General features: G+C 39.9%; 2 protein-coding genes across 13 annotated transcripts in view; one reads left to right on the top strand and one right to left on the bottom strand.

Annotated features, from left to right (window-relative positions):
* plcg2 (phospholipase C, gamma 2) overlaps positions 1-16353 on the top strand; it is a 28720-nt gene extending 12367 nt beyond the window's left edge. For 4 of the 8 annotated variants that reach the window (XM_054776350.1, XM_054776349.1, XM_054776352.1 and 1 more), the window contains 18 exons: positions 115-201; positions 1539-1708; positions 1846-2046; positions 3116-3238; positions 3313-3493; positions 5912-5980; positions 6555-6664; positions 6773-6869; positions 7061-7133; positions 8270-8442; positions 8840-8942; positions 9025-9228; positions 9763-9902; positions 12327-12435; positions 12527-12694; positions 14784-14872; positions 15440-15615; positions 15703-16353. In XM_054776350.1, coding sequence (XP_054632325.1) covers positions 115-201; positions 1539-1708; positions 1846-2046; positions 3116-3238; positions 3313-3493; positions 5912-5980; positions 6555-6664; positions 6773-6869; positions 7061-7133; positions 8270-8442; positions 8840-8942; positions 9025-9228; positions 9763-9902; positions 12327-12435; positions 12527-12694; positions 14784-14872; positions 15440-15615; positions 15703-15745 — 2316 coding nt within the window. In that variant the 3' untranslated portion in view covers positions 15746-16353. The other 4 variants (XR_008570420.1, XR_008570419.1, XR_008570418.1 and 1 more) reach the window with 4 other exon arrangements.
* The window catches only part of LOC129181310 (anoctamin-1-like), a 48015-nt gene continuing 37223 nt past the window's right edge, over positions 15070-25861 (bottom strand). For 4 of the 5 annotated variants that reach the window (XM_054776355.1, XM_054776354.1, XM_054776356.1 and 1 more), the window contains 3 exons: positions 25384-25568; positions 23968-24073; positions 15070-23167 (listed from right to left, as the gene is read on the bottom strand). In XM_054776355.1, the coding sequence (XP_054632330.1) occupies positions 22937-23167; positions 23968-24073; positions 25384-25568 (522 nt within the window). In that variant the 3' untranslated portion in view covers positions 15070-22936. The remainder of the gene's footprint in view (positions 23168-23967; positions 24074-25383; positions 25569-25861) is intronic. The other variant, XR_008570421.1, reaches the window with a different exon arrangement.

The raw sequence follows: 25861 nt of genomic DNA, 5'->3' as shown, positions 1-25861 counted from the left end.
AACTCTGAACTAAGATCATATTTCACATCATTTGGCCTTTAGTATGGAGACATACTTTGTTTAATAATTTAGCTAAATGTGTATCTGTGATGGTTTTGAATTTGTCCATTTCAGCGGTGGAACAACCACTACTGTGTGATCTCTGATGACATGCTATACTACGCAGAGGAGTATGAGGAGGAAAAGGAAGACCTCAGGAAGGTAAATTAAATCAACCCCAACAGTCAGAATATATCTATGTGCTACAGACTGACTAATAGGAGTTTGAAAACACTGAAAAAGAAGGATTTCTTTCTGGGTTTGCTTATATTTTTTTTTCAGAAAAATGCCTTCAAAAGAACTATTTTGGAGGTATCCACTGGCAAAAACAATAACTTGAGTACTTACCAAATCCCTTTTCAAATTTGACAATGATTCTCCAAAAACAAGTATTTTGTACATGTTTTCCTAAAGTTAGGATTAGGTGTTCCAAAGGTGTTCCATTGGTCAAAGTCTTCACCATCTCCAGCAAACGAAGCTCCATGGCTTCCTGACGCAGTATCTTGTCTTTCAGTTTTGTTATGATTTTTTGGAAAATAAAAAACTTCAAAAGGTGCAACATTGACGTACAGTCCACGCTTTCCGAGCAGACCGAGCCCAGGACAAAACATTACTGAGTACAGTGGAACGTCGGATAGAGTCTGCCTCGATTAGCTTGTTTTTCAGTTGAAGTTGAAAAGCCAAAATTTTGTCTTGTACATTTTACGGGTAGTGGACAATATGGCGCGCGTCTTGTCGTGTTATTAACACACTGAGTCCCACTGTGTTCTTAATGTATTTTCATCGCAAAACACCCTTAGCTTCTAACAAAGAAGCTAGCTTGCTAACAAAATGGCACTGGTATCACCAGATGTTAGCTACATCACCTCGTCTATGATGTCATCAGTGGTTGACGCTCAAATAAACACAAAACACATTTTTAGAGTTTTACATGCATAAAACAATTCTAAATGCATATTAATGAGGAATGAAACAGATAAATGAACATTCAAGGTTACCTTTGCCTTCAGTGAAGACGTGACTGTTCCCAGAGACAACATGTGGCAGCGAGACACAACACAGACACCATCTTCCTGTTTTGCCATGAGTTGTTTCTTGAATTCAGTTAAATTCAATCGTTTTTTTTTTTACCGTCTTTATCAAAATGCTGGCACTTGCAACTTTCTGTGGCTCCATTTTGGGTTATTGAGGTGAGGTACACTATTGAATTCACAAAATAACTTATGGCAAAACAGGAAGGTGGTGTCCGTGTGGGGTCTCGCTGCTATATTGTGTCTTTGGGAACACTCACATCAAGAATCACGTCTTCCATGAAGGTAAAAGTAACCTTAAATGTTCATTTATCTCTTTCATTCATCGTTTATATGCATTTATATTGTTTACTGCATGTAAAACTATCATTGTAAAACTATAAAAACATGTTTTGTGTTCACATGTTTGTTGCACGGGGGTGCAAGGGCCCGTTCAACACTTTTAATTAAACATTTTGTTTTTTGCAGTACCAGGACCTGCATTGTTCAGAAACTTGGTTTCACGGTCACATAAAGGAGGGCAGGCAGATGGCAGAGCGACTGATTCATGATTACTGCACAGAGATGAGAGGAAGAGATGGCACCTTCTTGGTCCGACAGAGTGATCGGGTCGCCACAGACTTCACTCTCTCCTTCTGGTAGAGCTCACTTCATCTATACTGATTGCGCTCGCTTTGTTGTATGATTGTTTGTCACTATCTTTCTGTCTTATCAGTTGTGTCTGTGGTTTGTAATATGTTCAAAAGTTGAGCTTATTGCTGTCACAATGTTTCAGGCGCAGTGGGAGAGTCCAGCACTGCCGTATTCGTTCTTTTTCAGAGGGGCAAAACACATATTACTACCTGACGGCAAACCTCCACTTTCCCAGCGTGTATTCCCTGATACAGCACTACAGAGAGAACCCTCTGCGCTGCCAAGACTTTGAGCTGCGGCTCACGGACCCTGTACCCCATCCCAATCCACATCTACAACAAGGGTTGGTCACTATCGACTAGAGCTGCAACAATTAATCTATGATTAATTGATTATCCAATTAATCAACAACTATTTTGTTTTTTTTATTTAAAAATTTAAATATCCTCTGATTTCAGCCTCTCAAATGTGAATATTTTTTCATTTCTGTAGTCATCCATGAAGATAGAGCTATTGTATTTGTGTTTTAGGCAAAACAAGATATTCACACGCATCAGCTTTGACTTTAGAAAACAGCGATCAACATTTTTGCCTCTTTTCTGATATGTTGCAATGCAAACTACTGACTGTTTGTGTTCGGTGCATATTGATTTGGTCCGTCTAGGATTATTACTTTATTCTCATGATATTTTGACTTTATTCTTGTAAAATTACTGCTGATTTAGTCTTCTTGTTAAATTATATTTTTAGAATGTGTCATGGGCCCTAAAAAAAGACACACTTTGGACACCCCTGGTTTTGGGCCTAACCGTTTACTCAATTAATCCCGACAACAAGCATCAGATTAATCGACTAAGAAAATGATCGTTGCAGCTGTACTATCAATTTGTTTTTAAGTAAAACACAATATGCTGCAGAACCTTGGTTTTTCTTATTAAGCCGTTCCGAAAGGTCAGATGAAATCCAAAACACACGAAAACCAAAGCATTTTTTCCCATATGAAATCATATAAATCCAAGTAACCCATTCCAGAGCCCCAACATACAGTGGAACCTCGGTTAGTAAACAACTCGGTTAAGGTTTTTTTTATCGGTTAACGCCGATTAATGATTCATCATTTATCATTTATATGCATTTTGATGCATTTCCAATTGCTCCAATGCAAAAAATATAATTGTAAAACTATAAAAACGTTTTGTGTTTGTCTGTCTGGAACTGAATAATTGGACTTACATGATTTCTTATTGGAAATGTTTATTTGCTTTGAGTATGTTGTTTCGGTTAGAGTCAGACCTTCTGGAACGGATTAATGATGCTAACCAAGGTTCCACTTAATTACACTTTCTAACATTATATGAACTTGATGAACTTGAGGATGCGTTCCAAATTGCCATGTGTTTTACGTCCGCAAGGTGGTTCTACAGTAACTTGAGCAGAGGTCAGGCCGAGGATTATCTGCTTCGGATTCCCAGAGACGGAGCGTTCCTCCTCCGACAGAGAGAGGGAGAGCCAGACTCCTTCGCAATTACTTTCAGGTTCTGCTGATTTGTACTAGTTGATTTGCTTAGTTCCCTCTTTTAATATCAAAATGCATTTCTCCATCTCGCAGAGGTGACGGTAAGGTGAAACATTGTCGGATCCAGAAGGAAGGTAGTGTTTACGTGCTGGGGACAACAACCGAGTTTGAGAGCCTGGTGGAGCTAGTAAACTATTTTAAGAAGAAACCACTATATCGCAAGACCAAGCTGCGATACCCAGTCACACCAGACCTCGTGGAACGCTTCAGCACAGTGAGTGACAAACAAGTGTATGAAATGAAGAAAAAATAGTCAATAATAACGATAATGATCCATAATAATAATAATAATATTGAACATTTATCATGCGTTTTTGAAGGTTCTCAATGACACAGAAAAGTACACTTGAAATAGGACACAAAATATAAGATTTGTAATCTGGCCCGCTCGACTTTTCCAAGTGATTTTATTAAAACTTTTTAACACTGAAGCATGATTTGCAATGCTATCTTTAAAACTACCATAACTCTTGAATCATGTGCACACTTGGAATAAGTCATTAGAATAAACTGATATACATGTTACAGTAATCCAAGGAACTGCTTCACAGACGCTCAGAGAAGACAAGGCTTTGATACAAAGTAGAGTGGGGGTTTGAGCTGGAGTGAGAAGCAAGCTTTATATGAAAAAGTTCTGTAGAAAGGTGATATTTTATCAGATGTTTGGGTGTTTCTCCACGTTTGTTTTGGTGTTTCACTGAGTTGTTCGTCACATTTTGGTCGTGCTGTTGTTGGATTGCAAACATGTCGAGGAGGTCGCTACAGGAAATAATCTGAATCCCAGTAAGCAGTGTTCGTTGTAATAACGTTCAAAAATTACTGTTAGGAATGGAACATTTTCCACACATTACAGTGCTTATCTATTGCAGAGATATAACACATTCACAAGACCTTTCACTTGGAACAAAGGCACCCTGCTGTTTTTAATTAATCACACACACACACACACACACACATACAGGATGGGCCATACGTTTCCATGCATAGGAAAATGTATAACGCCGTTTTTTAAAAATATTTTTTCACTGTTTCAGTTACCCTTAGGGTATCTGAAGGCCGTGGCACTTGAAGGCCATGGTGTATCAGGTACGAGACATAAATAATCTCAAGGAACGCGTCACCAACACCATTACAAGCATAACTTCAACTGTGCTGATGCAAGTTCATCAACCGTGGAAAACACGTATTAATGTTTTTTTGAAACAATGGTAATCAGATAGAGCACATTATATACTGTAAATAAGAAACAGTATGAATGTTGAATGATTATTTTTCCTATGTATGGAAACGTATAGCCCACCCTATAGTTTCATGATCAGTCACCCTTTCTGTTTCCCGGCTGAGATGCCCAGCCTCCTAGCCAAGGACTGGTTGAAACCAAATCAGACCAATACACCAACAAACACTTAACGGTAAGTTTTGTGATCATTGGGACCACCTCTGCAGCAGGCTAATGAGGAAGAGTAACTCAATTTTACTTTAGAGACCGCTTGGACCTTGCTAGACCTTGGTTGGTGGGCTGACCGCTCTCCCCAACACTGGCATTACAATTGCTTGTATCTTCCTTTTAATACTTCCTTTTAATATTCAATTATAAACCTCACTTAAGACGCATTATTTCACAGCTGGTAGAACAAAAGAATCTCGGTGGACTTTGCCTTGCTAAGAGGGCAGGTCCGAACATTACTAATATATTAATTTCCCTGGTAACTGCTTTTATGGAGTAAGGAGTCAGTCCGTTACTAATTCAAGTACTTTTTCGCGAAAGTAACTAGTATATTGTCAAGGGAAAATCTGCAGCTAGCTACATAACAGACAAGAGACGAGACAAGTTCTTTGAGAATAATGAGACGTACAGGTGAATAAAACTTGCATGCAAAATGTCTGACTATTCATGCTAAAATTTTAGTTAACATAGGAAACCACATTGGCGGGAGGAGAGGTGATCACCTCCTCCTTTGAAGGACTGAATTGATGAAGGGCAAGCTCACATGCCTAGACACCCAAGGCTATTAGAATCAGTTGATAAGCATGTGGAGGACTTGTTTTGGAGACAAGAGGCCTCTAGTCTTGAGCTAATGTATATCTTAGCAGAAATACATACATTCATGGCCAAAAATATTGGCATGCCAAAGATTCCAGTGCTTTGACCAAAAGATATTAGTCAAATTGAATGGAATAATGGACACAATATTTTATAAGTGCAATAACAAATCATATTTTCCTGACATAAATATCAGTAATTCCTTTTTTTTAAAAGTAATTTGCCCAACACTGCCAGTAACTAGTAAAGACTCCCAAAAATAAAACTCAAAACAACTCAACACACAACGATTAATGTCCACACTGCTAGCAACAAAAGTGAGTACACCTCTCATGAAAATCTCTAAATTGTATGTAAAGTGTGACTATTTAGTGTGGATAGCATTGTTTTCCAGCACTGTCTTTGGCATGGCATTGTCTCTGGAAGCCTCTTCCACTCCTCCATGAATTTACGTAGTTAATCTGTACATTGATTACTTTACATTGTATCAAAGTAACTTCTTCAGTGGTGTCCAATAAAAAGATATCGTAAAATATTTGCAGAAATGACCTACACAGAATGCATCTTACTGTGGAATCTGTTTCACAGATTCAAGACTCTGCCTCTCTGTACGAGATGAAGACATACGTGGAACCCAATGAAATTGAGTCATCACTGGTGTGTAGAGTATACACAACTATACTTCACTAGGGCTGGCTGAAAACAAAATCCATTCAATCGATTATGGATCAATATTGATTCATAGGGAGCGAGACTGCAAGGCGTGGCATGGACGCATTGCATCCTGCAGCCTTTGGTTGGCGGGAGTCTGGGATAGGCTCCAGCATGCCCCCTCGACCCTAATGAGGAGAAGCGGCATAGAAAAAGGATGGATGGATGAGTCATGATAGTGCTAAGAAGACCACTAGGACACACTCTTCTTTCGACTGGTAACATTTTGCCTTCCCGGTGAAAGACGTAAATCAGGGGTGTCCAAAGCACGGCCCGGGGGTCATTTGAGAACTGCGCTTCTTTTTTTAAATGGGCCTGTGGCTCATATTCATCCATCCATTTTTCTATACCGTGTATGTTGTGATTCATCGATTGCAAAGCTTCTGAATGAAAATGGAAGCGGTGTAGGAAATTGGCCATAGTACCCAGCCCTATACGACACTATACTTCCTTTTGTATTGTTTTATGCTAGACATTAATAATTGTGTGTCGTGTGTGTGTGTGTGTGTGTGTACCTTAGCCAAAGAGTACAGTCCGTGCTGTTTATAGCTATCACGCCATGAGGCAGGATGAGCTCACCTTCAGCAAAGGGGCTTTGATACATAATGTGTTAAAAGACAACAACGGGTGGTGAGTACGCACATGTGCACCAAGCGCGAGCATCTCTGCAATTGTGATTACCATAGCCCATTAGAAAAATGTATAGAAAGACTGCTCTTCTTCCTATACTCATCGCAGGTGGAAAGGAGACCATGGTGGAAAGGTGCAGCTCTTTTTCCCATCCAACTACGTTGAGGAAGTGTCCAATCACACCAAACTTGACATCAGACAACAGGTGAGGAAAATGGCTCAGATTAGGATTTTAACTGCGTCTGGATTGTGTAAATCAAGATGAAAAATGGCTACCCATTGCTAACCCCTGCCCCGGCATGTGAGACCCACTTAGTGGCTTTCTGGTTTTGCTGGCCCATCATAAATAAATAATAAAAGATTATATTTGTGTGTTTGTGACATGATTTAAAATAGGGTATGGAAGACAATCCTTTGGGTGAACTATGTAAGGGTGTCGTGGACATCTCCAAGTGCAACATCCAAAACTGTGAGTATCGTTTCATTTGAGAACATTTCATGTCTGTTATTGTAAATGGAAAACAGGGTTGTCCAAAGTGCTGCCCGGGTGCCGTTTATGTCACGTGACTATTTTTTTTATTGGCTTGTGGAAAAATGTGCAGTAATTTTACAAAAAAATTTTTTTTAATAAGAGAAAAAAAGGTTCATTTTAATGTGAAAAAAATCATAATTTCAGGAGAATTAAATAACATTGTAAGGAAAAATATCATTTCAGAAGCTGCAATATTAACGAAAAAAATACTTTTTCTAAAGTCGTAATATTATGAGAAACAACCAAAACAAAGAATAAAGGTCTAATTTTTGGAAAATTAGGTTGGAGGGAAAAAATATATATATTACGTGAATAAAGCAATAATATTACGAGTAGAAAATTTACAAGAAGAAAGTTAAAATGTTTGTAAAATTCTCAAAAAAAACAACTAAAAAAAGCCAGATCGCAGAAATTGAAAAAACAGCAGAACGAAGTCATATTCTAACAACAAAAAAAGTCACAATTTCACAAGAATAAACTCATAATATGGGGAAAAAGAATGCCATTTTAGTGGTTGAAATGTTAAAGAAAAAAGTATTTTTTTTTAAAGTTGTAATATTATGGGAAAAACAAAAGAAAGAATTAAGTGGTAATTTTTGGAAAATTAGGTTAGGGAAAACTTTATAATATTACAGGCATAAAGTCAAAATATCATGACAATAAAGTCATAATTACAAGAAGAAAATTTAGAGGAAAGTTGAAATAGTTGGAAAATTTTGAAAAATAGCAGAAATGGAAAGAACAGCTGTAATTTCACAAGAATAATGTCAAAATATTAAGATAAAAAAGTTGCAATTAAATGAGAAAAAAGGTTGCAATCAAATGAGAATAAACTTGTAATATTACGAGTGAAAATGTCATTTTAGTACCATTTTATATATATCACCAACCTGAAATGCAGTTTTTTCTTGAAATATATATAACTTCTTAGCATATCTCGTATAAAATATCAAAGTAGCAAAGTTGCATGCTGTCGTTTGTCACTACGTAGACCCTTGCTGGAAAATGGTTTGGACACCCCTGATGTCAATTGATATAAACAACAATAATGCTTCCATCCTCTCTCTATTCAGTGAAAAATGGTAAAAACGGAAAGCTGCACGTTTTGACTGTTCAGAACATGGAGCAAGATAGTCTGCATTACGACTTGGCAGCAGAATCTCTGGAGGAGCTCTTTGAATGGTACAAGGTGGCTTGGGGCATCACTCAGAGGGAGATGGGCAAGCAGTTCAGTCGGGAACAAGAGGTTAGTACTTGCAGCTTGAATATTTCACTTGACGCTGTGTGTAGTCGAGAAAATCCAAAATAAATTCACCCAATTACAGTGATCCCTCATTTATTGCGGTTAATTGGTTCGAGACCGTGGTAAGTTGAATTTCTGCAAAGTAGGATTCCTTCTTTATAAATGGAATATTTTTGTAAATATATTATTCTAAAATAGGGTTTTTAACATTATTAGAGCCCTCTATACATGAAATAACACCCCTATAGTCACCTTTACATTCCTGTTAAGTAAACTTACAAAATCAGCAGGGAGTCCAATGCTTATTTCCCTCATATGAGTTTCCGATTGACCACAGCATGTTGGTGGTCTCTTCGCATCACTGTACATACAGGAAGTGACTTTTTTTCTCCAACCTCAGATCAGACAACAGGAAGAAGTGGAGAAGAAAGCAGATGTTGCGATGGAGATGTCAGACCTGGTGGTCTACTGTCAGCCACGCAGCAAGGAGAAAGACCGCTTTGGTAAGCACATAGCGATCAAATGTAGCTCCTGGATGGATGTTAAACATTGTACAGTGTGACATGAAATTCTCTGTCTTTATAGATAGCTACCACTACAAAGAGGTCCGCTCGTTTGTGGAGAATAAGACACCAGGAAAGCATCTTTCCATGGACTTTCTGCAGTATAACCACAAGGCTCTGAGTCGAATCTATCCAAAAGGCCAACGCGTGGAGTCCTCTAACTATGACCCCTACCCTCTATGGGCTGTTGGCTGTCACATGGCGGCTCTCAACTTTCAGACAGCAGGTAATTTGGGTTAGGCTCCAAGTGAAAGCTCATTGTGGAGGGATATTTGGGTCCTAATTGAATTGAATTGCATGTCTTTGGTATTTTGACGCATTCACACAATGCGGAGTACAGTGGAACCTCCAAAAACACAAAAATATGCCTCAAAAGTCAAACAAAAACATGGAGTTGAAACCATATTATGCGTGTTTTCTTGTTTTGTTTCTCATACAGCTGTTTAAAAAAAATACATTTTTAGTCTTTAATATTTCAACTTTGCTATTTTTTCTTAACATTATGACTTTATTGTCCTAATATTTTGTCTTTATTCTCATAAAATTACTGGGGTTTTTTCCCATTGTTGCTGTTGTTTTTTAGTTTTCTTGTTTAATTGTATCTTTAGAAGGTGCCATGGGCCAATAAAAAAAACAAACAGCCACGTACCACAAATGGCCCCCAGGCCACACTGCCACCCTGCTGCTCTAACAGAATCACATGAGCTTAAATGATGTGTTAATTAGACTATTATTAAATGATTGCCATGTGTTCCCCCAGATAAATACACCCAGCTGAACCATGCACTCTTCAGTATGAATGGACGCACCGGCTACATTCTACAGCCAGAGCTCCTGCGCTCAGAAAACTATGATCCTCTCCAGGAGAAGAAAGAGGTCAAATACAACATCGTGATCAGGGTACGTTTTGTTACGCACATCACAGTACATGCATTGGAGTTGGTGTCTTGGTTGTTGGGGGCGGCGGTCCTCCATGAGAATCTTGAAAATGAATTTTATATTCAAAATGGAGCCTATCACTGATGGATGCTTTATTATATAAAATGTTATGAATATCGCAAACATTGGGCAGTATTTTCGAGAAATGTTGAAAAGTTCCTCGGGGGTAATCATTTTGACCTCAACTGTATGTATTTCAACACTGACCAATTGCCTTGTTTTGAGTTATTTAATGGGTCTAGAAACATGCTATGCGGACTTACAGGTTTGGAATAAATCATTTTAAACTGCATGAACCGTTATTCACATTCATACTGGACTGTTCAGGTAGTCTTAGGGGATATCCATACGAAAACGTTTTCGGGTCAAAACCGCAAAGTATTTCATCGTTTCAGCCTCTCATCTACACGGGAACGGCGTTCTGGGTGACCTGAAACTGTATCTTTTGAAAACGGCTTCCAGAGTGGGGAAGTGGGAAATCTGAAAATGCCGGCTCGCCGTTTGCGTATGGATTAGCAGATCCGCTACAATTTAAAAATGATGACATCACCACCCTGTCACAGTCATGTGACCAGAAGTAAACTTTGATGACAAGACAACGTATCTGGATATTTTGAGTGTCGTGACTCACCACAGGGGCCGCACGGTGGTCTAGTGGTTAGCATGTTGGCCAACACAGTAACAGTCTGGAGATCGGGTTCGATGCCCAAGGGGGCATTTCTGTGTGGAGTTTTCATGTTCTCCCCGTGCGTGTGTGGGTTTTCTCCGGGTACTTCGGTTTCCTCCCACATTCCAAAAAGGTTAGGTTAGGTTGGTGACTCTAAATTGTCCATACGGATGAATGTGAGTGTGAATGGTTGTTTCTCTATATGTGCCCTGTGATTGGCTGGCGACCAGTCCAGGGTGTACCCTGTCGCCCGAAGTCAGCTGGGATAGGCTCCAGCATGCCTGGATGGACTCACCGCAGTCGACTTTCTCCGGGTATTTTCTTGTCTTTTACTCCCAAAATGACGCACATGTAATTCCACGAGCCTTGAAAAGCTGAGGACGACCGACCCAACGCGGATCCGTTCTTTCTTCTTCCAAGGTTTGGTACGTCACATGGTTCTGTCCTCGTATCTGTTCATGTATTACATTGTTTTCACTCAGTTATCCGTTTCCATCAGGATGCAAATATTTAGGAATGCGGCACAGTGTGGACGCCAAAAAAGAAATCCCAAGGTCGTGTGGACAGGGCGTTAGAAGACGCTTCACCGCTCATCTGAGCAGGCTTCATCATTTCATGCTCAATGACTAAGTGGGACACACACCAGTCAAACTTAATAGAACAGCTCTAGTCTGAGAACCTTATGCAAGATCCAGTCTATTTATCCTCTAAAGCACGGGCCACCAACCTGTCAATCGCGACCTACTGGTCGATCTTGAGACTTTGCCGGTTGATCGTGAGAATATTAGGGAAAAAAAGTATCATTACATCACTGCCCTCCCCTCCATGGCACGGATATAGTCACTTAACATGCTCTCTTCAACCCGCTTGCTCGCCTAGGACACTGAGCTAACAAGCCGAGGTGAAGTTTGCTTATAGAGACGACGCCGCAAGCCCGACCCCGACGAAGATCCACAAAAGTAGGTGTGACCAAAGTGCGGCTCGGGGGCCATCCGCGGACTGTGGCTCATTTGTCATTGCATCACTGCGGAAACAAAATAAACTTTAAAAAGTAGAAAACATTGTAAAAATAGAGCAAAAGACACGATGAGAAAAAGCTGAAATGTTGACACCAACAACACGCATTCCATTCAGCTGCAATGATGGTCATGAAGCTTCCTCCTCCTTTTGGACATGTGGAGTTGTGAATCATGTGATGTATTGCATTGTAACTTGCATGTTCAGATAAAATGAAACCAAACCGATGGACCCATCTGAAACCAGGGTGGCTGTGCCTTGTTTATTTGTGAGCGGCTAAATGATTGAATCTTAGGAAGGATGAAAGGACAGCATTGTATGTGGGAGAACGGTGGTGTCGTAGACCCCCCCCGTTCAGAGATGGCTTCTCAACCTTAACGTAGATGGCTTTCCATCATCTGTCTTCTCTTTCCACAAAGTGTCCACCTTTAGAGTTGAAATAGATTGAATCTTGCACCAAGCTCTCAGACTTGAGCTGTCCTATCTAGTCTGACTGGTGTGTGTCCCACCTAGTCTTTGAGCAAGAATTGATGAAGCTTGCTCGGATGAGAGGACAAATGTCTTCTAAGCCAACCTGAACAGTCCAGTTGTGATTGATTCAATGCCCTGAGAATTAATTTACGACTTATTTTTTACTAATTAAACTGTATACACGCAAAACTTACTACAAGACTCTTTGGACTTTAATTTGTCTTCTACAGGTGATTGCTGCCAGACACCTTCCGAAGATTGGTCGCTCCATTTCCAGTCCTTTTGTGGAGATTGAACTCTGTGGTCACACTGAAGCCAAGTGGAAAACCACTGTCTATCGTAAGAAAACGGGATTTTGACGTATTAAGTCAAACACATTGCACCAGTGCATAAATAGAAAAGGTACGTCTTGTGTTTCTGCTGGGTGTAGGGGATAACGGTCTGAACCCAGTGTGGAAAGCCACAGCGCAGCCTGTCTGCTTCAAAGTGTATGAGCCCGAGCTCACCTTCCTGCGCTTTGTGGTCAATGAAGAAGACATGTTCTCAGACCCCAACTTCCTTGCTCAGGCCACATTTCCTGTCAAAGGCATCTGTTCAGGTGAGAAGAAATGTTGCTGCACGACTACTCTTCACTGTTTTTAAGCAAGAACATTCACGAAAATTCTACGATACGCGTCATTACCTCCACCTCGGCCACTTTCTCTAAACCAACCAGATTCCTGATCCACAAAGAAATGTTGATGATCGATTACTGGGGTCTGTGTGCAGTGGAACCCGTTTAAGGCGACGTCCCTGGCGGTTGTCGACATAACCGGAACTGAAAGCAAAACCAGCCATTGCTTGCACATTTACAGTACTTGTGACTTTCACCAGAGACATAAGGAGACGGATACAGGATTTTTTAATCTACAGCAGTTTGTTGACATGGTTTTCCTCCATTTGTACGTATTTCTATTTAGATCCTTGGGTTTTCATATGATATGTTCTACTCTTACCAAACAGAGTTGCTGTTAGGGGTGCAACGGTACAGGTAACCCACGGTACGGTCCATACCTCGGTATTTGAGCTACGCTTTGGGGACGTTTTTGTGAGTAAGAGCACAAACAACTTTTTTTTTTTCCAAAATTCTCTCTCTTATTAAATCATTTCTAAAATGAAGTATGAAAATGAAATTGCAATATGCTGGCAGATAATTTTCCAATAAATGAAATTCTCAAATAAAAAATCCAACTATTGACATAGCATACAGAAAATGCAAGGATGTGGGCCCCCACATCCTTGCATTACATTAAAGATTACATTAAAGATGCTACAACCAATCTAATGTAATTAGCATGATAATAAATACAATTAATTAATCAAAAATGTATGAAATTGAACTCAGTAATTTTGCACCCTCCGTGTATTGCCTTGTGCATGCGTGTCTGTTTTCCTCGTCTCCTCCAAAAAGGCAGGAAGAGGGCTCACTGTGTGCGTTGGTTCAGCACTTCGACGCGTCATAGAACAACAGCAAACAGAGTGAGAGCACGTGTCACTCAAACGGGGAGTCGGCGGGGCCGCCGGCATACACACGCAGCAAAAGAGTAGTGCTTCGTGAGGTGCAATGCAAGGTAATTAGGGGGGAAAAGGATGCTTGCAAAGCCAAACGCCACAGCCTCCGTGTGGTTATAATAATGAGCAATATGAGCCCATCAACACGAATGAGTTGTAGCAACATAAAAGGCAACAAAACCAAACTTGCGCACCTCAAATATATCCAGCCGACCCAGTTTTCCCATCTGAGAAAGAAAACCTCCACATGGAGAGGCACAGCCTTCGTCCCAACAGGCAACACTCACTGCGACGTTTGGTCGGCAAAGTAAATACAAACGGAACAAGAAACACTGCCCTTTAATACAGTTAAAAAGCCAGCATTTTGAGAAATGCTGCCAACGTTTGACAGACAGTACGAATTGTCTGTAAGAAAATTCCATACATATACATATTAAAAGGAAATATTGCATTATTATGATATTATTATCATACATTATGATAACGCCACACAGTGGCCAAGTGGTTAGCATGTTGCCACACAGTCAGGAGAGCTAGAAGATCTGGGTTCGACCCTAACAGGGCTCAAAAAGTGTTGAAATATTATCGTTTAGTGTCAGTTTGTGGGACAATAATCATTTCAAAACACACCTGCATTGTTTTGTGATGCGGTTAAATTAAAAAAAAAAAAAAAAAGTTCAGTCATTTTTTTCAATGTTAAAATCTCACCTCGTTCTCGTGGACCCAGTCTCATGCATCGTCTCGTATCTTGTGACACCCCCAGTTGTTGTGTTGCTGTTGTGGTTTCACGCTGCTTGGCGAAACTATGACGTTAACAACACGACAACACAGGTCCACATAAACAGGCTTTTTTCAGAGATGTTGACGTGGTTTTGTTGTGAGCGGCTTCCACTGTAATATGAAACTGATGATTAATTCTATATCCTCTCCAGCAATTTTCCAAATAATCCATTATTATTTCTGAACTGTTTGTCATATCCTCCAGCGGGTTTGATTTTGTTTGCTGCTTCCCTTTGGTAGCCAGTCGTGTGTGTTCATTGTACTGCTGCGTTCCATGTACTTGTAGATGTTGTTAGTTTCATTTTGACGTGCAAAGAAACGTGTATTTCAGCTGTTTGAATGTTTTCTTTTGTCAGGTTACCGCTCGGTGCCGCTGAAGAACGGCTACAATGAAGACTTAGAATTATCTTCCCTGCTAGTTGACATCAAAGTACAGCAGCCGGAGGTGAGGGCGCACATTAGCACAGCAGGAGCGATGAGACCACCGTACAGGTTTCCTACGGATTTGACTTTTAAACATTTCAGGCACTCTTCCAGACTTATCACTTATCCAATTAAGCGACAACTATTTTGGTATTCCAGTCATCGTTTTGTATTTTAAAAGTGTAAATATCCTCAGAGTTCGGCCTATAAAATGTGAATATTTTGACATTTCCTTAGTGATCCATGAAAGAAGAGCTATTATCTTTGTGTTTTAGGCAACCCACCAAAAAAAATTACAATCTCAGGAACCTTCCTGTGTGGGAAGGGCCTTAGCTGCCCCAGCAGATCCATCCATTTGTTTTAGTTATTCTTCATTTTATCTTTTAGAAAACACAACAGTGGTAACAGTCTTGGAAACGAATATTTTTCCATGCGTGAGTTTTCCATTTTCCGTACTTTTCCAGACCTGGAAATGTATCAGATCTAATTCCATACTTTCCCATACTTGTGTAGGAACCCTGACCATCCTATGTCTAATAGATTTAAATATTAATAATGGTGTGATAATCTCCCTTCTCGTGCCTCTCAGAACGCCGAAGAAGAGTTGTACTCCTCCTACAGCCAACTGAGGAAAAAGCCAGCAGAGCTCAGCAGTGAAGGACTCCTGTACAACTCACACACAAACATTAAGCTCTCCTCTGCCCCCAACCAACCTCCCACACCTCATCAATTTGCGAGAGAATACAGCACTAGTGAGAAACAAAGGTAAGCCATCAATCAACGGAAGGAAAAGCGGCGTGGGTCTTCTTGCTCTTTGTTGAAATCACAAAGTGTATTTTCTATTTCTCCTAGAGCAAAACAAAAGAGGCTAAAAAGCAACGCATTCCAATCTTGAGGTGCCGGAGAACCTTGGCTGTCCCCGCTACATGCCGACGACGGAATTCATATGTGATTTGCATACGAGTGTCTTCGTCCCTCTGGTACTTACTTGCAGCAGGCTACAAACTCAGGCACAGTCATTTTTTTAATGTATTTTTTTCGTGGTATGAAGTTAGTATGTCATTACTTCATGTTGTGTTGATCCTTAGCGTTTGATTGCAAAACCAGATAATGTTGCTTTATTAAATGACAATTTGTAGCACATCAGAAGTGGCCTATTGCATACTTGCAATTTAAAATTTGAAGATAAATGTTTAAAGAAATTATTGGTAAGGTAAAAAGCATGGATGTAAGCTGTACTGAGTACAGACACTCCAAGTACGTCAATAAAGAAATAAAGTATTTTTGTATTTCTTCTGGTGGTTAAACAATCTAAAAAGGTTGGCATGTGCATGTTGTTAGCTGCTGAAAAATTGCTGACAAGAAGAAATGATATCTGTTCCCGTGCGTAAACTGTGCAGGCAAGTGGCATACGTAAATGATCATTTTAATTATCCAATTGTACGTACTGTAGGCAAAAAATAATTTACTGAGTGGTTTTACTAAGTAACATATACAAGTAGATTTTAGAATAACTGTTTGCATTGATTGAATTATTAGTTGAGTGCCTTAATATCAGTTCAGTATAAATATAACTGTTGTATGATTTACTGAGTGAGTGATTACAAGTACTTTTATGAAATAATTAGCTGGGTAGATGAACATCTGTTTAAGTGCGTCAAAGGTTAACTTGTAGTCGTAGTGGGAGCTCACACATAGTGAAGGCCAGCCGGGACCAGCAGCCAGCTAGGGAAGCACAGTCTATCTCAGAAGACTCGAGATATACTGGGGAAAAGAATGTCTTGTTTATGCTAGCTAAGTGTAAGCAACTCAGCTGCTGGCCTCACACAAGCTTCGTCAAGGAATCCGAGGGAAAGTTATTTTGGAGAGATTGGCGCCAATGGTCTGAGAAAAACAATCATAAAAAGGCGGACGAGGCGAAAGTTCGGGACCCTCTCTCATTCAGCTGACGTGGAGGACCAGGAATGCGGTGGATGAAACAGGGTGCGGAGGTCTGGAAACTGTTAAAATATTGTGTCTGGTTCATCTTCAATACAATTCTTAAACTGAATTTTCATAACTGAAGATTAACAAACACGTAAGGGGGAGGGGAAATTGGCTTAATACATTTTCTAAAGTGGTCCTTTGACCTTTAGTAGGTTGTGGAGAATTTTATCTCCAACAGTACCATTAATGCATATTTGGGGTTTAGTTTATTTGGGGTTTATTTTAAATAAATGCTCCAAGTCACCCAATTAGTCCACTACAGACTGGAACAGCCAGTAGGGACCAGCACCCCTACGAGGAACCTAAGAGGTCCTTGATGATAAAACAAACAAAAGGACTTTATAATTGACAGGATCATCCAAAAATCTGTGGCATTTTGGAGGAGGGCAAAATTGTACAGGAAAAAAATGCTCAATTTCATGCTTAAGCATGTGAGCAGCACAGACGTGGATCACACTTGTTTGCACTGTGAGTTGCTCTTGGCACACCTGAAAACAAAGTCCTAAGTGTTGCTGAATGATGACTGTGTTGAATGCCCGAACAGCGATGTGGATCATGGCCCAACTGAGGTCTGTTTGGATTCCAGTGTAGAATTGCGGCAGTGGTTTGGTCTGACGTCAGCGTTTCTACCACTGGAACCACTGTTTGGGTTGCGGGCTGGCATGCTGTGCCAAGTGCATACTATCGTACTGACTGGCTGGGGGGATGATGACGCTACCAGTTGCATCCGCATATAACAGACAATCCTGCTGTTGGTGAAGACCATACACCCGTCATTCAGAATAACTGAACGGACATTCCAACTTAGTGAATGCTACCGTGTTTTAACTTGGAGCTTGGAGGTTTTTCCACATCCTGCTTTTCTTGAATTTTTAAACACTCCAGGAATGCATCACTGTCTAAACCATGAGCAAGATTTGTCTTGCAAGACTGGGACAGACATAACGTCATTAAGATTCCCTGTGAGATTTTTTTCTCCATCCAGGGATGCCAGTTGTTTTGTGTGGACCAACACGAGTGAACATTTGCCAAGCCCACGTCCTCTGAGTGTCTGCCATGTTGTTGGTGGCAACTGTGATGACTTTTCCCTGGGCTTTTAAATGAACAGGTATATCACCATTGGTATGATTTGGGGCTTCCTCCAAAAATAGGAAGCAAGTTGTGCAACCGGCAAATTTACACACAGCCTTACCCCTCCAATATGCATTTCAATTTTTTCGACTTTGACTGGATTTGATTTTTGTTGGACTTCAAAGAAACAACCAGCTACAGTGGATCCCCTCTCACTGCGGCAGAGCAGGAAATGAAGCAGCCGACCGCCAAAACCGGATCAACTAAAGAACAAACAGACCGAGCAACAGCTCCAGCTCTGAGGAAATATTCCCGTCACCCTTTGGTGACAGGAAAATGGAGGCACCGAAGTTTATTACTGAATAAACAAAAAAAAGAAATGAAAAAAGGTCCTAATGCGCCGGCCCAAACAAACAAAAGGACGGTGAGGTGAACAGGCCAACAATGTACAGGGCTGTCGTCCAGTCACCTCGCTGCTAAACCCTTAAACCCTAAACAAAGCAAAACCAAAAACAGGACAGTCGGTCACACCAGGACAAAACACGAAACTAGAAACTTCAGGAAAGCACACCTGCACACCTTTATATGCCCCAGAGAGGGCGGGACAAACCTCAGCTGCTTCCTGCAAAAAACACAAAACCCACAAAAAAGATCAAACATGAAAAAAACTGTGCTCATAGTGATCAATCACAAAATAAAACAACCAAGGCAAGACATGAAAGATAAGAAAAATAAGAAAATAGAATAAGAAGAGAGTAAATAAATAAATACGGAACAGATCACATCAAATTTGTATTGCAATTCATAATTAATAATAATAATAATACATTAAGAGCATCTGCAGTGACATTTTTTTTGCCCCGGATATGTTGAAATTGAATTCTTCTAAGCGCAAAGTCCAATTCATCAGCCAGCAGATTAGATGACGCATATGTTCAGTAAAAACCAACGGGTTATGATCTGTATGCACAATGACAGGAACATTGGAAGTACTCATGTAGACCTGGAAGTGCTCCAGAGCCACGGGCAGTGCTAATGGCTCTTTTTCAGTGGTAGAGTACCATTTTTGCACCACACCGTCTGGACCATCCTGCAAGAGGACCCCTACGCCCCCACGCCAAAATCACAAGCGGAATTTTAAAAGGGCAGTCAAAACGAGGCGCCGCAAGAACTGTGGCATTTGGCAATACAGTCTCTGTTTATTCAAAAGCAGACTGATGAGAGTTACTCCAGATAAAAGGGACCTTAGGACTTAAAAGGTGGGTAAATGGAACAGCCACTGCCGAACAATTCTTACAAAAGCTTCCATAATAACCTACCGTAGCTAAGTACCGATGCTGCTCAATTAAATATGTTACGACCCAGGGGAACTTAACACATTTGAAGAGGACACAGGAGGCAGGAAAATCAAGTCACCAAAGTTTATTACTGAATAAACGACAGAAGCAAAGAGCCAAAAGAAAAGGGCCTGATGCTCCGCCTCAAACAAACAGGCCAACCCTATCCAGGTCCTGTGAAATGAAAACCCACAGAAAAGATGAAACGTGAAAACAACCGTGCTTATATAGTATATAGCCTCATATATAGCCTCAGCCTGGAGGACCTACACCGGACGCTGTACTTCACTTATGAGATGAAAAAACCCATCGCCGTGAATGACAGGATGACAAGAAGAAAGAAAGACTGCAAAATTTGTGTATGCATTGCAGCACAGAAGATCTGTCCAGCCTTTCTTTAAGACTCTTTATCCCTGTCTTTTATCTGGCTGAACTGCGGACCATTCAGTCCTTGTTAGGCTTACAGCGTTAGGTAAACGCTTGGGGGCAGGATGGAATTTCTTGTTCAAGGGATAACCTTCTGTTCACCTGTTCCATGTGTCCAGACTGTACAGTATTTAGGACAGTGCCATGGGGATATGGCAGCAATATCTTTAATACAAACAGGATGAAACTACAGTAGTTATGGCAGAGGTTACATTGGGCGTTTTGTTCCTCGGGATGGTTTGGCTGTTTACAAATACAGACAAAGCTGCCATCAGGACACGCAACGCTGTCAGTCCCAGCGCTGTCTCCACTGGCTTCAGCCATAACTTCGTTTTTTCTGTCTTTTCCTCCATTTCCAATGTTTTCTCCTCATCCTTACTAACATGATTCTCTGATTCATGCTGAACTTCACTCCAGCAATCCAATCTGTGTCCACACAAGGTATTATATTCATCCTCACAGATTCCTGGGCTTTGCTTTTGATGTCATGTCGGAGGAATGTCTTCTACAACAGCACTAAATCTGCCCTTAGTCTCAGATCGTGCATCTTTTTTCTTCATTTTTTACCCAACATCTTGAGAGGTACACTCAGTCTGCCTCCACAAAACTCTGACTTTCTGTCACTGTGCCATACAGTGTACAGCCACTTTTTTTTTTTTTTTTTTTTACATTATTCTCCTTGAATATTTTAGCTGTCAGCGTTTGGGCTTTTGCATGTAATTTTTCAATGAAGCTGACAGTTGTCTCGCTATGCTAACTTTGTCCATAAATCTGGACAGCTACATCGCTGACAACTTTTTTTCTCCATTCTGAAGTCTAAGAAAAGAAAGACACAATTATTTATAATGAGTACTTGAAGACATTTTTAGCACTTAAGAGCAGTAATACTTTCTCTCTAAAAGATACATTCTTATACTGTATCACATTAGATGCTGAAAACACAGACAAATGTGCCTTCATTGCATTTTCACTAATAGAATAAAGTTTTCACAAATCAGAAACTGTTTTTTTTTTATGAACCTTCAGGATCTGCAGCATAATCAAGTCCAGACTTGAGATGTCCAGGTACAGTGTTTTTTGAACAACAGCACCTGGTCTAATGTGGTCTAGACGCTAAAAAAAACGAAATGTGCCGTTACTCAGCCAAATGTAACGAGCATAAATAGATTGTCTCGGGGATCAAAGATTCAGACAACTCCAAACATCTACACTACAACATTATCTGATATCTGAATTATCTAATAACATGACAAGAATATAAAACCTTCAAAATAAAATGCATCTACTCACCAGCAATGTAAATTTCCTCCTCTTCAGTCAGCCATTGTGGGCGTAACTTGTTTTGTTGAACAACTTTGCTCTGATCAACCAGTCAGGACTGGGGGCCTGCAAGCTACTCTTGAGAGCCGAATCAGAAGTCTGACTGACAAAAAAAAAAAAAAAACGCTTCATTGCTAATAGTGTGTATGTGACAGGGGCCAGCAATTCTAATTCTGAAGGCCCTGGGCAGATTATATTGATATGCAACACATGGGAGCTGAAATCTGATTGGACAAAAAAAATCTTTAAAAAAAATCTATTAGAAGTGCTAACGCCAAACACAAACACGCTACGGAATGAAGATAACAGACTTTTGGGAACAAATTAAGATAATTTAATGGAACAAATAATACAATTTAAGTTTGAAAATTCAGGTCAGTGCTTCTGGTCCTGACTGCACACCACTGGCTTCTTCGAGGGCACAAGTGAGTTGTTACAAATGTTACAGAGATCTTATTTTGTCCACCTTATTAAATAAAAACTTAAATGTTGATTTTTGTCTCTTGCAGGTTGTACTAAAAAGTTTGGTTTAGTTGATTAGCAACATGCTTTGCACAGGTGATAATCAGATCTTGTTTTGATCATTTCGTGAGTTTTGGAATGCCACAACATCTTCATAAAGGGGATTTTAAGTCCAAATTAAAATGTTTTTTCATAAGACGAAAATGAAATCCACAGTTTTTACTTACCCAGTGGAAAAAAACATACGGTACGTACAATATCCCATACATCAATCCATTAATATCGACATGTTTTTTCCAACCAACATGATCTATGTTGACCTTTTAGATAGAGTGAAAATCCTTTTTTGAAGATTTTTTTTTTTTTTTTTTAAGAAACATGGTATAGGGCTCAAGTTGAGGTGTTTGGACAAAGTTCCGAAACACTGTTTGTTATTTACGAGTTGCCTTTAAAAACACTGTTTTTCTCTTCAGAGGATCATAAGAAATTAAAACAGAATCATGTTTGAAATACCTGCAGATCACCTTTGTAAGTTCTCTGCCTAGTTTATGGCGGCACAAAGTACGTCATATCCCTCTTTAGCAGTGACGTGTGGTCAGGGGAGGCAGGTGAGGCTCTTGTCCTTTCGGTCACAACCCAAAGCTCATGACCATAAATGAGGGTAGGAACGTAGATCGACTTGTAAATTGAGAGCTTTGCCTTTCGGCTCACCACAACGGACGGATGCAAAGTCCGCATCACTGCAGACGCCGCACCAATTTGCCTGTCAGACAAAAACACATGTTAACATAAAATAAATATTATAAGTCCATTGAACTGTACTATAAATGTATTTTTTGTATGATTCCAATCGTAAAATTCTCTGACTGAATTTGCACATTTTCTGATGAAATTCAGGGCAGAAATCTAAGATGAGGTTGCCGGGAGCGAGCGGGCTTAGCGTGCAAGCCAAGGTGATCAGACTTTTACAACAAAGTATCACAAGTTTTCCTGGAGAAGGATAGGGTGCATGTACTTCCTATACAGATAAAAGTTAAAACCACAAATGTTTTTCAGTTAATAAAATAAACAAATGGGACTAAGAATTATTTGATAACAAAAAATTTTGAACAAAAGTGAATTATTCTCTCCTTTTTCTTGTTGTCCTCTTAGTGAGCAACCTGTGTTAACATAAAAACAGTCTACAAAGGAGTCCGTGCCTCACCAGACATGAGTCTCACCACACGTCACTGCTGTTTCTCAAATTCTATTCGGAATTTTATTCCGACGATTGCATACATAAAAATGGAGCGTGCCAAGTAACACATATGCATGCATGCAGCAAATGCAGAAATTGCATAGTCAAATTTAATGATACAATTAAATAGGACGCCTGCCAGTTACTACGACTGTCATCACACATCGGACAGCTGCCTTCTCAATTGTTGGAATGCTTGGAAAATGAAGGTTGGCTTCCATTCAAGCCATTCATTTCATGGCTCGTCCTAATAACTGAGAGCCTGCGAGTCAGAGCGTAGCTGGGCTGTTGTGCTGTTGCTCCTGCTGCGCTTGTTCCCTGTCGAGGCCTTGTTCTCCAAGTTAATGCTCTTTACTTGCTCTTCCTTCATAAAGAGATCTACCAATAAAATCTTCTCCTTGTGGATCTGCAGGCTGATGTCTTTGGGGATGTCTGGGATTAGCCAGTCCACAAGGTCATTCATCAGCATGACAACATTCTGGTAGGAAATAGACAAGCTGACTTTTCAATCTTTCATCAACAGTGACACGTGTTTGTATCATTTCATTGATTTTACTGCACAGAAAATACGACAATTTATGACATTAACCTCATCAATATTACCAATTGGGATCGATCAAAAGGATGAAACGTTAAACTTTTATATAATGATAATAATACTGTATAAATACTATGGGTGTCAAATTATTTTTAATCAAACTAATCAGTTTTCCAATTAAATAATCATGATTAATCACCATTTGCAACTATGTCTGAAATATGCCCATTTTTACTATATTTTATTCAAAGAAAGATAAATGACAAGAGATGATTACATACACAGTAATCCCTCGTTTATGGTGGTTAATTGGTTCCAGACTCAACCATGATGAGTGAATTTGTACAAAGTAGGATTCCTTAATTATGAATGGAATATGTTTGTAGTTAGAGCACAGAAAATGTTTTTTAACATCATTAACATCATTTAACATCATTAGAACCCTCAAGACATGAACTAACACACCCATATAGCCACCTTTACATTGGTATTACCCAGTACAGTATATATAATCACAGAAAATAAGCCATTAAGGACGTAAATAATACTATTACTTACTATTACTTCCTCTTCTACTCTTTTATGTATTTTCTTTTATTTTTAAATTGTGGGCCCGCTCAAATTTTTCACACGGAGTGACTGGCCTCCCTCAGCCACGCCCCCGCATGCCACGTCGTAATGTATTATACTATGTATGTACACACTGTATGCATACACATTTACACACACGCACGCATTACCTGAAAAATAATTACAAAGGCAAGCCGAATAGCGAGTACTGCCCAGAATTCCTTTGAGATCTCATATGGAGTTGTCGACCAAGGGGGTTCTCTGTAGTCTTTGTATCTATAAAACACAGACAACACATTGTTTGTGTTTACATATTGATGTCACAGTTATGTCATGTTTTATTCTCACCCGCAAATTCTGAGAAGGAATAGTAACTACTGTACGTGACTAAATGTGTGAAATATAGACTTTCTGCACACAGTGCATGTGGCAATCCACCTGGACCAGCGGTTTGTCATGATCATTCAACGGAGGCCTGCTTTTGTCTCGTGTTCAGGCATTCTACAACGTTGTGGACCAAAATCTCGAGCCATTAGTACCATGCTTGACTTGAGGGCGATTGCGCCTCCCTCTCCTGGCACTGGCCTGGATAGGAGTATCGGTTAAGTGGTATCAACTTATCGATCGAATGTGTATGGATTACTCTCTTAAAGTTTATCGATACTAATTAATAAATTATAAAAGCACCTTCCATGTCATTTACTACATAGGCACCCCCACAATTTAACTGATCTAATCATGTCACATAACCACATTAGTGTCGACTATAAAACGTTAATGTGTTACTTTGTTACTTTATTTTTTACACTGTGCAATCTACTGCTTTTTTAATACGTAAAAAATACATACTTTGTTCATATATACCACATATTTGATCTTCTTTTTGGTTTTATTACTGCAGTTTCCTTGACTTTGTGGATCATTTCCAGTCTTATTTTGCGTTGACTAAATGGCATGCTTTATTATGTACGCCAATGGAGTCGCTGGTGAGCGAGCGTGCTGTGGATTTGACCTTTCGACTATTTGAAGTCTTTGTACTTTACTTTTGTTACGAATTGTGTCAATTATCGTTAGAAACTGACAGGAGCGATTGCATTAATGAATAAATTAAAAGTAATCGCTGACAGCGGCCAACTTGCACAAAATAAATCATCTGAATCTCTCTAAATAAGATTGGAAATAATCCAAAAAGTCATACAAAATTGCAGTGATACAGAATGTAAAACGTGCTGTACAAACAAACATAGGAGGAATGCTCAGTGTGAGTGTCAGTGGGGGCCCAGGAGAGTGAGGGGGGATCATGCCCAAATGCAGCATGGTACGAATTCTAGTGTGAGTACGCCCTTGTTAAGGGCAATGTGACTTTATAAGAGAAAGTCACATATGGCTTGATTGTAACCTAAAGATGGGTGATAAGATCAAAGTTTGCGCAACAGTCTTGTTCAACCGCTGGATGGCCGCCACGTGTCCTCATCTCACCCCAAACACAATGAAATGCTCCAGAACAAAACGCAAGAAGTTATTTTGTTTCCTTTTTTGCGTATGTTTAATGTGCAACAGTTGACAAACTGAGGCTGAATTCCCACCTGCATATCTCAACTGCAAAGCCAAGTTGCAGGGGATCCATGGGCTCTTTCCCATCCTGGAAGTGGCTGACATTAAAATAGGAGAGAGTGTGGTTGACAAATCCATGCATGGTGCCGTCGGGGCTGTACATGTACTGGTAGACCATCCGAGGAATGAAGTCTGAAGTGAAGGAGATGACAAATGCCTAGGAATTGTAGGTGGGTAGGTGGTGTTAGAGGTGGGAGTCAAAGATTAGGGACAAAAATGTAACTCAGACTATGACTGATTGATAAATAGGGGTGTAACGGTACATGTATTCATAATCTGATATTTACATACAGAGGTGTACCACATGGTACATATTAAAAGTGAGCGACAGGAAGTGTTTAGAGTGTCTACTTGATAAACAAACACAGTGCAGTCCAGCCTTCATCGTTAAAGTGTCCTCTTTGGGAAGACGTGTCCTTACCGGTAAAACACTGAAACAGACAAGTAGTT

Source organism: Dunckerocampus dactyliophorus, chromosome 5, assembly GCF_027744805.1.
Source record: "Dunckerocampus dactyliophorus isolate RoL2022-P2 chromosome 5, RoL_Ddac_1.1, whole genome shotgun sequence".
Taxonomy (NCBI): Eukaryota; Metazoa; Chordata; class Actinopteri; order Syngnathiformes; family Syngnathidae; genus Dunckerocampus; species Dunckerocampus dactyliophorus.
The sequence above is the reverse complement of the archived record's forward strand: the minus strand, read 5'-3'. Positions and strand labels throughout refer to the sequence as shown.